The 11,904-nt window shown below is 46.8% G+C and overlaps 1 protein-coding gene across 1 annotated transcript; it reads right to left on the bottom strand.

The window, feature by feature from the left end:
• Positions 1–230: 230 nt before the first annotated feature.
• On the bottom strand, positions 231–10,305 carry SERTAD4 (SERTA domain containing 4). Its single transcript, XM_004699862.2, has 3 exons — positions 7,323–10,305; positions 5,997–6,112; positions 231–2,804 (listed from the first exon to the last, which is right to left on the bottom strand). The coding sequence occupies exons 1-3, from the start codon at positions 7,495–7,497 to the stop codon at positions 2,043–2,045; spliced, it is 1,053 nt and encodes a 350-aa protein (XP_004699919.1). The 5' UTR covers positions 7,498–10,305; the 3' UTR covers positions 231–2,042.
• Positions 10,306–11,904: the final 1,599 nt, after the last annotated feature.

Below are 11,904 nucleotides of genomic sequence, written 5' to 3'. Positions count from 1 at the left end.
GGACAATTTGCCCTTTTAAAAAGCGACCAGTAAGCCTTTGGAGTAGGGCATCATGCTAAGCCCATAAACTAGGACCATTCCAAAACACCTTCAGATCGACCTTTATTTTGAAAAGTCCTGTATGGCCTCTGTTCCTATAGTTTCAAGACATTTGCATTTTCCCCCCCTGAGAGAACAGAGTAAGAGAAAAGGGAAACACGGCCAGTAACATGCAAACACCAAAATCTTAATGAATTTTGATCATTTTAATAAATATATATCAAGAAAACCTCACTTTATTACAACACATTCATATACAAGCATCTATCACCTAGGTTTCCACCATCAAATGTTTATCAAATATTGAAAATAAAGAACAAACATTCCTAGACTAGTTAGCTATAACACAAGAACACGGATTAAAAATTGGTCCTGTGGACACTTGTCCAAAAGGATGACCCTACTCATACACTGTATGAATGAGACCGATATTCAATATTGACAGCAATAATAACAAAGCTTTTATCTTGGAGAAACTGGGAGGACTTTGTGATCCCCTCCATTTGGCATTTGGTTCCCGGGAAGCCTTGTTTTAAGGAAGCCAGAGTCAGTCAGTGAGCTTTCGAAGGGGAACACACGTTAGTAGGAGGGGCTGGCTGGAGAGTGGGGGTGGGGGTGGGGGTGGTCAGAGGGGAACTCTGAACATGCGTATGGACGTACGCATCAAAGAAATACTGAGGAAAACGATGGCCAAATGTGCCAGTCCCATTTCTCCAAAATAACTCTGCCCAAACTAGTCTTTACATTCTTTAAGATCAAACCTTATCGATTACCACATCATTTATTAACATTGTGCTTCTTAATCAACAGCAAACGTCATCATATTAAAAAAAAAATCACATGCGCCGATAAGCTCAAGGAGTGAAATGTTGCAAAACCAGGGTAAAGTATAAAGCATGCCACGGGTCCATGGACTCCATCGGACAGTGAAACAGAATGAAACGGAGTAACCAAAACCCCCAAAGAAACCCAAACCCCAGCAACCGATCGTGGCCACAGAAACGCTGAAGCCGTGAAGCTGGTCTCTAACAGCTCTCTCTATTGTCCCCATCGCCCCTTTCCAAACACGTCAGATCCCAAAGTGACTGGGCATCGAAACATAAATTTAGGGAGAACAGAGATGTTGAATCAAAAGTTGAATGCAATAGTTCAAAGTTTTCAAACAATATGGATCCACCCTGTGTGTGTGCGTGTGTTAAAATTTTTTTTTTCTGTGTGTTAAATCCCTGCTGTAACTCTTGATTTACCCTTAATTTTCACACTGGCAAAAATTAAGATCAAGTAAGGCACCAAAATTCGCCCTGTATAACGCCTCTCTAAACGCCTCCTCACCCATCACAGGCTAGCCAGGAACTTGCAGGGATTGCCCTCGCTGTGGATTGTGGATTGCCACCGCTAGACAGGTGTGCTCGTTGCGTTCCATCCCATTTCATCTGTCACACGAGACGGTGAATTACAAACACTGAACAGCACGCTGCAGCTGTGTCATCTAGTGCCCCGTCTTCAGGCATTTGTTCAGGCAAAAAAAAAAAAAATACTGTATCATAAAGAAGCAGCAGGCTTCCTTTGCTGGTTATATCGATCTGCTCACCAAATCACTACCTAATTCATTGGCAAACATGTCGATGGATCTTAACTAGTGACAGGCTCCTTGCAGGGATGGAAGGGGGCGGGGTGTGAAGCAATGGAAATATCACAAGGGCACATTGTCCGCCCTTCCCAATCTAATCTACTGATCTTTTCAGTGAGAAAACGAAGACAGATACGTTCAAGCATGACGTCAAGCTGCCTTCTCGCTAACACCACCACATTGGTTGAGTCGCTCTTGGATGCCTCCTATACAGATGTTTTATGCAATCTGCTCTCCAGGCATTAAAACGACACGGCGTGTTCCTGGCATAATTTCATCCGTTGTACAAAACTATAAAATCCATTCAAAATAAAATTTATGAGAGCTAATTGATCATGCTGTGCATGCGTCAAAGTTCCTGTGGAAAGATGGCTCATATTTTACTTCCTTTGCTGCAGCACAGTTTGTTATTCGGCGAAGGCTCCTTTTTCCTCAAGGACTTTTTCCAAGACTCACTCACATTGTTTTTCTCGTGACATTCAGTCTCAAAATAATCGTAAAACTGGCCTTTGCACTCAAACGCAAGGTCGTGTCCCACAGGTTCATGGCTTAGGAGGCCACCATCCCTGCCGGTGCCACTACTGGCTTTCTCATCATGTAATTTGGCCTTTTCCTGAACACCAAGGGGCCTGGCAGGAGTGATGAATACTTCACTGCCAGATAGCTGGCCATCACTCTTGTACAGAGGTGGTCTGCCTACCTCAAAATCCACCTGGTGGGAACAACTTGGTAAAGGCAGAGGGGGAGAGGAAGAGGAGGAGGAGGAAGAGGAGGAAGAGACAGTGGAGGCACTTCCAATATTAGCATTGACAGAAAGGGGTAAATTTAGATAGTGGCCGCCACACTCCTGGTAAAAGCAGCAGGCATGGAACCTTTCACACTCCTCTTTGGCCATTCGTGGTCGCTTCCGGTAAGGACAGTCTTGAGCCATAAACCATTCTTGGGCAGAGGCGCCATTGAAAGCGCAGGCGGGAAAGCACCAGTTATTCTGCATGAGAATTTCTCCGTGGATCCTTTTCATCAAGTTGTTTATAAGGACGGATCTTCGGAGGTATACTTCAGGGTCGTCGATAAACTTGAGCTTTTCCAAGGACATGTAGAGGATGTGGGCTCGCTCCTCAAAGATCGAGATGGTCTACAAACCGAAACAGGAAGAGAAAGCTTAGGAAATGGGTGAGACACAAACATCATCACAGCCTCTCTCTGCCCGCCTCTCTCCCTGGGCAGAAGTGCTGGGGTCTTGCTGCCTCTGGGGCTGATGAGCGATGCCGCTGCCACTGCTGCGCCTTCCTCACCTGGTCCGGCCAGCCTATTAGTCCCCCTCCGGACTCACTGTGGGGTCAAACATGAGAGAGTTCAGCCACAGGCAGGCCTCAGCAGTGACAGGAAGTTGGGTTGCTCACTCATCCATGGCCCCTGAGGGAAATGCTGTTAGACGCCAGAAGAGACATTACTCTGGGGATGGGCTAGAGTCATGACTAAGCAGGGTGCAAGGGGTTTACTGGGTTAATAGTTATGTTTTGTATCTTGCTCTAGAAGCGAACTTCCCAGGTAGGTTCACCTTGGGGAAATTCATCCAGCTGAAACCATATACTTATGCCGTCATGAGTGCCCCTTTGTAGCTGCTCAAATGTTTAGGCGCTCAGCTGTCAACTGGAAGGGTGGCAATCCCAATGTAGCCAGCAGCACCCTGGAAGAAAGGTCTGGTGATGTACTTCCAAAGGGTCAGCCCTTGAAAACCCTCCTGAGCACAGTTCCACTCTCCCCACCACCACTGAGTCCATGCCAACTCACGGTGACCCAATCGGAGAAAGCAGAACTACGCCATAGGGTTTCTGAGCTGGTAAATCTTTACTGGAGAAGGCCGGCTCATCTATCTCCCGAGGAACAGCTGGTGCATTTGAACTGCTGACCTTGAAGTTAACAGCCCAAAGGCTCATAGTAGAAGACGAACGAAACATCCTGTACCAGCCTCACAATTGTCCCAATTCCGATGAGGGAGCTTTCAACAGTTGATCAAAAAATGGAATAATGAAATTTTCCACAAACTTTTGAAAGCCCCTTGTGTATATGTGTATGTATGTTTATATATACACTATATACATAATACACACACACACACTTATATACATAATACACACACACTACATGTTGGTGCTAACCAGGTTAGCAGTTCAAAACTGCCAGTCACCCTGCAGGAGCTAGACAGCACTTCCTGCTCTTGTAAAGAGTTACAGTCTCTGAAACTCACAGGGGCAGTCCTACCCTGTCCTACAGGCTTGCGATGAGTCCGAATCGACTTGATGGTAGTGAGTACTGACATTGAATAGACTGATTCATAACAACCTTTTAGGACACAACAGAAATACCCTGGCCCTGGTGGTGTAGTTGGTTGTTAATGGCAAGGTCAACAGTTCAAAACCACCATCGGTTCCATGGGAAAAAGATGAGGCTTTGTACGCTTGTAAAAAGTTACAATCTCAGAAACTCATAGTGGCAGTTCTACTCTGTCCTTTGGGAGTTAGAATCGACTTGCGGGCAGTGAGTTTGGGTTTGCTTTTGGTCATCGTTACAAACGCAGACTGCCACATGCTCTCCCGCAGAGAGGCTGGCAAGTTCGAACCACTGACCTTCTGATTACCAAGCTAGTATATAGGACATATACAGAATATGCTTCAATAAGATGTTTTTGGAGGATGCCAAGTGGCAGATCATAATGCTTGTCCTTCCATCCTGGCCCAGCCCCAAGGAGCATGCGATCGGTTCTCAGTTCTGCCTCACTTGATGTCTCTGTGCTCTGCCCTTGCGATCATCCTTGTTTGAAGGAAGACACCAACACTGCATGAGGCTCAAACTCTGATAGGATGCGCCAGTTGCAGGGCCAGTTCAGGCTTCCTTTGGGCACTGGGCAAAAACACAAGTGGACTTACTCCTGTGTGGTGATTGGTGTTATTCCGGTAGCAGTTGAAAAACTGCTACAACCACAATGCAGGAAGTAAAAAGGAAATAGACTGCTGTGTCCCCAGGAACAGCACTTTCAGGTCATAAAAAAAGAAGCAAGCTGGCAGCTTCACCTGAGGAGTTGTGACTTAACTTGAAGAGCTGTGAACGAAAGCGGCTGAGGTTGACCACAGGCAGGACCTACGTAGGGAACCCATCTGCCTAGGCATCCAGATGCCGCTGTAAGCATCATCTACAGAACTAGAAACACTCCGAGCATTTCATGCAACTAAGGTCTGGGTTATTCTTGGGTGGTGCAATCGGGGCAGAAGGACAAGGAGGTTCAACTCCACCCAGAGGTAGCTGGAGAGAAAAGCCAGGTGATCAACCTCTGAAAAGTCAGTCCCTGAAAGCCCTGCAGAACAGAGCGCTCTGACACACGTGGGGTTCCCAGGAGTTGGCACCTGGCTTGGTTTCTTGTGTTTGGTGTACGTGCCGTAAGTGTCGAATCGCGGCCAGCTTTAAAAGATCACCGTGAAGAAAAAGAATGGCTATTTCACACCCTTAGATGGCCAGTGTCGTAATTCTACCCACTTGCCCGATCCCGTTATTTGCTTCCTCTCCATCAGGAAAAAAGTTGACTTTGATCCTGTTTTTGAGAATGAGTCCGAAAAGAGCCCAGTGCAGCTGTGGGATAAGCACTGGTGGCTCTCCCAAGGTGGGCAACCCAAACCCACCAGGTGCTCCTTGGGAGAGAGATGAGGCTGTCTGTGCCAGTCAAGATGTACTGTCAAAGAACCCTACCTAAGGTCGCACAACATCAGAATCACCTCAATCGCAGCAGCCTTCTGGGGGCGGTGCATAGGTAACGAAAGTACAGTGCGGGGGCGCGGTCCTCTCATGCACACGCTGCTGGAATTGCGAGTCTACCGCTACGAGGTCAGGAAAAGCCCTGAATGAGCCCCCAGCACGCACAGGGCAGGCACAGCTCCGGGCGGAAAACGGCCAGAATGGACCAACTACACTTCTGCGTGGGCAGCTGAGAGCTCAGGATGATGCTGACCCTCCATGCCTCTCGAGGAAAACGAAACCGTAAGGCAAAAAGGCAATCCTTGGATTCTTAAATTGTGCTTTGTTTTGTTTTGTTTTCGGAGTACAGGAGCTCTTGCTGGTTCCTTCTTAAACTACTTCACAGACAACAAACAACAACCCCCAAACACAGGACCCCCCCCAAAAGTGACAGTGATGAATATGGTCCTGTTAGGAATGGCTCATGTTCATTGCTTGGGTGGAACAAGTTAATTTCTGGAAATGGATCAAGCAACTGTTACTAAGTATCTTAAACTCTTAATAAAAATAATGACTATTTAAAAGAAAAACAACATACTTTATGGCTACAGCTGCTGAGTGGTGGGTGAAAATCCTCCTCTTCCACATACTTCCTCTTAAAGTATGTGATCTTGGATGTTGTTAGAGGCTTTGAAATTCCCCGGTAATGTGATCCTGTGGTAATAAATCAGATAGGACAAATGACATGCGGCTTGCCAGAGGTTCTCCAAACAAAATACTTTCATTTCCTTCTTCCAAGAAGATAACTGGGTTGCCTGGTTTGTCTGTGCATGTGGTGATTAAAAAACAAACATTTGTCTTTGTAGCTGCTCTCATACAGAATCCTGTGACCCAGGTTGATTCCTAGCCAATTATACAGAAAAATGACAATGCTCCTGATTTACTGGTGACCAGGATCTTAATTCTATGCACAGCAAAATCCATACAGCGAAAGGGTGCAACAACTCTGAGGTAGTATGGTTATTTAAGGCAGACTGTTGACTTAAATCCAGGAGAATATAATAATGCCACTATTGAAATGCACACACCTTTAACATCTTTAACGCTAGCCGATTAGCCAATTTTAAAATATGATCGACTCTGACTTAGTACACCCACATTCACATTAGGATGGGCTAGTCCTTCGTTCAATTAAGGACGAGACACATTTAAACTTTTAAAACTAAGTGCCGACAACTAAAGCTCAAGGTCACGCCCCAAAATGTTAACCAGGAATGAAAATCAAGTCTGAGGGTTTTATTTTTTTAAAGCTCAGAGTGTTTATCCCTGTTTGAGTAAAACAAACTTCCCTGAGCTTCTGTTTTACATTTTTGTTTTCTTCCATAGCAGCTACTGTAGGAAAAAACACCAAAGGAACTTAGACTATAAGAATAGTGTCAGGAACAAATATTTCTATCTTCTTGGCTGAAAAGAAACCCTCCCCTCATAATACCAAAGCCAATTGCGTGCTTAATAAAAATAAAAGGGAGGGGGGAGGGAAATCAACCCACAGAGCCTGGCCCAAAGGGTTAGACTCTTTTTATGTCTCATGGGATGGGATTTCATTGTAAAGCCATAGGGTCTCACAGAGCAGAAAACCCGAGCTTAAATCCAGAGCTTGAAAATCTGGTTTGGTTTTCTTCAAACTAGAGAAGCGTGGCTTATACCTGAGGCAGCAGCACATGTAGATGCAAGTTTGGATGCCATTTAAATATCCCTTCTGGTCCTGCCCCTGGAGCCCTGGGCTGGATTATGAGAGGCACTTAGACAGCCAGGGAAATCCCTGAAGCTCAAAGTCTTTTCACTCATAAGGCACCTGAGAGACAGCACCTCCTCCCTGCCAGTCGGGCCACAGAGGGCAGCAGGGGACAGTCCAGGGCATTACCTGCCAGTGGGGGACCGGCTCCCCGGTCTCCCTGCAGAGGGGCTTGCGCTGGTCCTGGGCCACCAGGGCCTGCATAGCTGTCAGCCTCCCATAGCGTCTGGTACCCGGCAATTTCAGCAGCTCCTTCCGAGACAATGGGCTCGCAGAATCTATTCATGGACAGAACCAGAGTCATCTCTGACAGCCTCGGATCTGGAAAAAAAAAAAGGTGGAGGTGGGGGTAGAGAGGGGAGGGGAGAGAAAGCAGGCTTCATCAGGGGCCAGTCCAGGGCTTCATTCCTTTGCTTTGAGGAAACTTTTCCTTCTCATCCTCCCCTTCGCCCTGAAACAGTTGATTATTTTTTCCAAGGACCTCAGCAAACTCTCTTACCGCTATTAGCTCAGCCTCTGGGTGCAGCCATCTGCATTTCAGGGGCGGTTCTTTAAAACCCCCTTTCTTATTGTTCTCCCAGTCCCCTCAGCCTCTCAGAGACAGCTGCTTTGCCTCCTAAACACAGTTCTCCTCATGACCTTCCTGCAGAAAATGTACCGCTTAGAGGCAGGGCTGAAACCCTTGCGCTTCCTTTCTATGAATAAGGGGGAACAAAAATCAATTTTCTAGTCAATCCCCTGAGAGTTTCCTTTGATGGAAACCTGCTAATCAATCAAAAAGGAAAGCAAGAAAGAAAAAAAGCAGGAGGGTGGGGGTCTCCACCTTCATCCCAACTGAGCTCAGGTTCACAGTGCCCCCAGCCTCTCCTCCGCATGTGCCTGCAGGCCCAGGCCCTCTACAACATGCTGGGTCCCTTCTACTTTCCTTCTCCCCAAGTCAAGCCAGCAGAGACGCTTGGTCGTTGTTTCCACCAGCCCCGATTGGACTGAACTGGGTCTGCCTCCAGTCAAAACACTGGGCGATGAAGACAGGAAACTGGCTCCAGGAGCAGCCATGCATTGCAGTCCCGCAGGAGCCAAGCACAACATCAGCGGAGCAGGCGGAATATTAAACAGGAGCCAGAGGCGGCCGACACGGCTCGACATGGCAGCGCCCAGACACCAGGCAGGAACTTTCCAGGAGGCAGCACAGCACTGCCCTTTGCTCTGGTTCACTCTGGTACCCAGGCCTGCAGGGAGTCGGGGAGCCTGGCACACAACAGGCGGTGGGTGGGTCTTGCATTTAGGCTTAGGGCAGGGTCAAAAGTGAGTTCATATTGGCTACTCGTGGGAAGAAGGGACAAGGAGACTCCAGACTAAGGGGAGCCTGAGCTTCTGGGAGGGCAGATGGCTGGTGGCGGGGCCACGCGATGACCCTCACTCATGTCAATGGAGGGTTCGTGTGAAGATGGTCGACGGGCCAGCTGTGTTGCACATGTGTTTACCAAGGGAAAACAAAACAACAAAAAATGTCAAAAAGTGAATTCACAGCAGAATTTGGTATTAGTCAGGAGACCTGGGGGTCACAGATCAGTGGCGATAGTAGAGACCACCTCAACAGAGCCGCCTCGATGCCAATTCCTTCAGGAGACCACCGCTGCCACAAGCCCACCTTGTGGTTTAAAGAACTGCCAATAAGAGTGATGTCAGGCCCGCTTTCTTACGATTGACTGTCTTTCAAATATACACCAAGGGTTTAATTCTCCCTTTCTTCTTCAAATTCTACAGCTTGTAAGACTTTCGGGGGTGGGGGGAGGAAAGGGACTACCGTTGTCTGATGGAGACCATCATTACCTACATGTTCTAACAGGGTACCAGGGTCTATCCACTTCCAGGGGAAGGAAAGAGGTTCTTTCAAGTGACAAGGTCCTCCTGGTGGCTAACAGAGGCCCTCCTGGCAACAATGACTCCATCCTTCACCCAGGTTTCTCTTTGAGGTCCCCAATCCTGTCTCAGCCACCCTAAAGAATGCAGCCAGGCTCCTTCAAACAACCTTCTGAAGGGCTGAGAAGGTGCCTTGTCAGTGGCTGGGATGAAGCTGAGGTAGACTGCCAAGTCAGTTATCCCTTCTCTTTTAAGATGCCCTAGGGCACCTCTAAAGAGACAGCAGCAAGGACTCATTAAAACATCTCATCACAAGAGGGGGAAAAAGTTCGATTATTCTCTATAAAGAACTGGGGAGGCATGTCACTTATTTGGCCCTTTGAGCCATCAACCAAAAATTTGAGCGGGCATGGAGTTAACCAAGCCATTCTGTCTACTACCCCTCCCTCACACTCAGCAAGGCTTATGAGTACTTATTCCCTGGAAGACTCTCATGAACTGGTCCAATATCTTAACTGATTCTAAGAGATAATTATATCAGGTGATGCTATTTTCAGGAGCAAATGGGTCAGAGCGTTTTTGGGTTTTTTTTATCAGATTCAGTAGTCCCCTCCTAAGGGCTCCAACAATCTTTTCCAGCTAAAAACTTACACTCACTTCAGATTCCATCTTTTTGTCTTTTATTACCTATAACTTCATTACACACAACTCTTATTACATATAAACAAAAACACGTTGACGACCACATGTCCCTGAAGAAAGTAAAGCACTTACAGGCCTCTAGCAGCAATTACCTTTGTTTAATCCGCCCTTCTATGGACTAACTGCTGTCTTACATTAGTCAAGAGTTGGTTTATACTTTAATGACTTACTGTTGGAACTTTTTGGATTGTTACAGATTTTTCTGTGTTTCGAGTTGCTATTATTAATTCCAGCATATTCAATTTCATCATTTTGCATGTGAACTTGAAACTTGGTATAATCATTTTTTGACCTCATCTTTTTCTTTTTTTTTACAATATCTAATTACAGTGGATTTTTCTCTTTTTGAGTTGGAAAACCTTTACACACAAAATCTTAAGCTGGAAAGGCTAAATTCTGAAAGTGATTTACGGAAGTCTGAATAAAACATGAATGACTGGGAATTCTTTGGGGGCTGGGAGATTTTTGCATTCCTTGTCTATATAGAACACACACTCACTGCCAGACAGTCGATTCCAACTCAAAGCTACCCTATAAAGCACGGGGCAGAACTTCCCCTGTGGGTTTCCAAGACTGTCACTGGGAAGCCTCGTCTTTCTTCTGGAGGGCAGCTTGTGGTTTTGAACTATTGAACTTTTGGTTAGCAGCACCTTTAACATGCTCTCTCTCTCTCACACACACACACACACACACACACACACACACACACACACACACACGCGTGTGCAGTGTCAAGCATCAATGTTTCATGAGGTTCTTTACTTATGGTACATGTACAGGTCCAAACGACCCACTCTTTGTGAAAGGACGAGGATGCAATGTGTCATTCTGCTACTGAATTCAGAAATTTAAGCCCACAAATTTATATGCTGTTAATATTATATAGAGGCACAAAGATTTATATTTGGAGTGCAATTTGTTCTTGTCTTTCTTTTTTGACATCAGAGGTTAGTAGGAAAGTGTGCCGCCTATACAGCGTCTTAAAACTACAACAAAAAACCTTTAACCCTTTACTCTCAGGCTCCTCCATGTCTATTGTGTCAGGTAAGTGGATGTAGTGAAATGACATCCAGCATCCCCAAAAGGCTGAGGGCTAAAATGTCAAGCTTTTCCAGCACATGTTCATAGGGAAGTTACCTGGTATTTCTACATCATTTGCTTTTTCCAGGTAAGTTGGACTTGTTCTTTCCCCTGAGTCATTGTCATGTCAACTGACACCCTACAAAGGACACCCAAAATTCCATGGCCATGGCACCTTTAATCTAATGATGTGTGTGTGTGTGTGTGTGTGTCATTCTTTGCCCTCCTCTCTACCTTTACCACTGGAAATAGGAGAATATTGAATATTCAGAGCAGCTAGGGGTCGGATTCCAATACTACAAAGGAGTGGAAATAAAGGTTGCTATTTCCAATCCCTCATTGAAGCTGCCGCTCTGCCCAGGTGGAATCACGCCCTGCCAGCGACAAGATTGCAACAGCTGGTCCAGCTTTGGGTATTAGAGGTGTCGAAGGTTGGATGGGCAGAATAAAATCTTTCCATCCTTCTAAAAAGCCACTTCCTGCCAGTCCCTGCAGTGCACCTGTCTGCTCTGGGAAATACATTTCTCAGCTATAGCCCCAGGAGGTCAGAAGCTTTCGGTCCGTTCCTGGGCCTGGCAACGCTGCTGCTGGGTCTGAGCGGAGCCAGGGCTGCCTGGGTCCCTGGGGTCTGGCGCTGGGTTCGCCCCAAACCAGATCCTGTAAGAAGGTGCGAGGTTTCTAAGACCTATGGAGGGTCAGCGGCCCCAGAGTCCTGGCGCGCGCGCGCACTCCTCTCCCCCACCCCCACCCTGGGGGCTCGGTGCTGCAGCCTCTGACCCCCGCCGGGGTAGCCGGCAGCGCCCGCCAGGCCGCCGTCCGCAGGAGAAAGTACACAACACCCCAAGTGTCTGGGAACAAAGGACAAGTTGTCTTTACGCCGTGAGGAGCGGAGTGCCTCTTCCACCGAAGAATAAGCGTTATGATTATTCTTTCTTCCTTTCTTCTTCTTGTGCCTTTTTTTTTTTTTTTAACCGAGTTTCCTTCTAAGGGAAATAAACACCAAAGGTAGAATTCCAAGGAAATGACTCACGGCGGCTGGCAGGGCTTAGACGAGGCTGGCCGCGGG

This window comes from Echinops telfairi, unplaced genomic scaffold, assembly GCF_000313985.2.
Source record: "Echinops telfairi isolate 266 unplaced genomic scaffold, ASM31398v2 ScPeMD7_7424;HRSCAF=8462, whole genome shotgun sequence".
In the NCBI taxonomy this organism is placed as follows: Eukaryota; Metazoa; Chordata; class Mammalia; order Afrosoricida; family Tenrecidae; genus Echinops; species Echinops telfairi.
This window is presented reverse-complemented; position numbering and strand designations above follow the sequence as displayed.

Coding starts and splice junctions, on each gene's coding strand:
- SERTAD4 (XM_004699862.2), bottom strand. CDS start 7,497: ATGACTCTGGTTCTGTCCATGAATAGATTCTGCGAGCCCATTGTCTCG. Junction 6,113..7,322: donor AGCCGGTCCCCCACTGGCAG/GTAATGCCCTGG, acceptor TTATTACCACAG/GATCACATTACCGGGGAATT. Junction 2,805..5,996: donor TCAGCAGCTGTAGCCATAAA/GTATGTTGTTTT, acceptor TTCGGTTTGTAG/ACCATCTCGATCTTTGAGGA.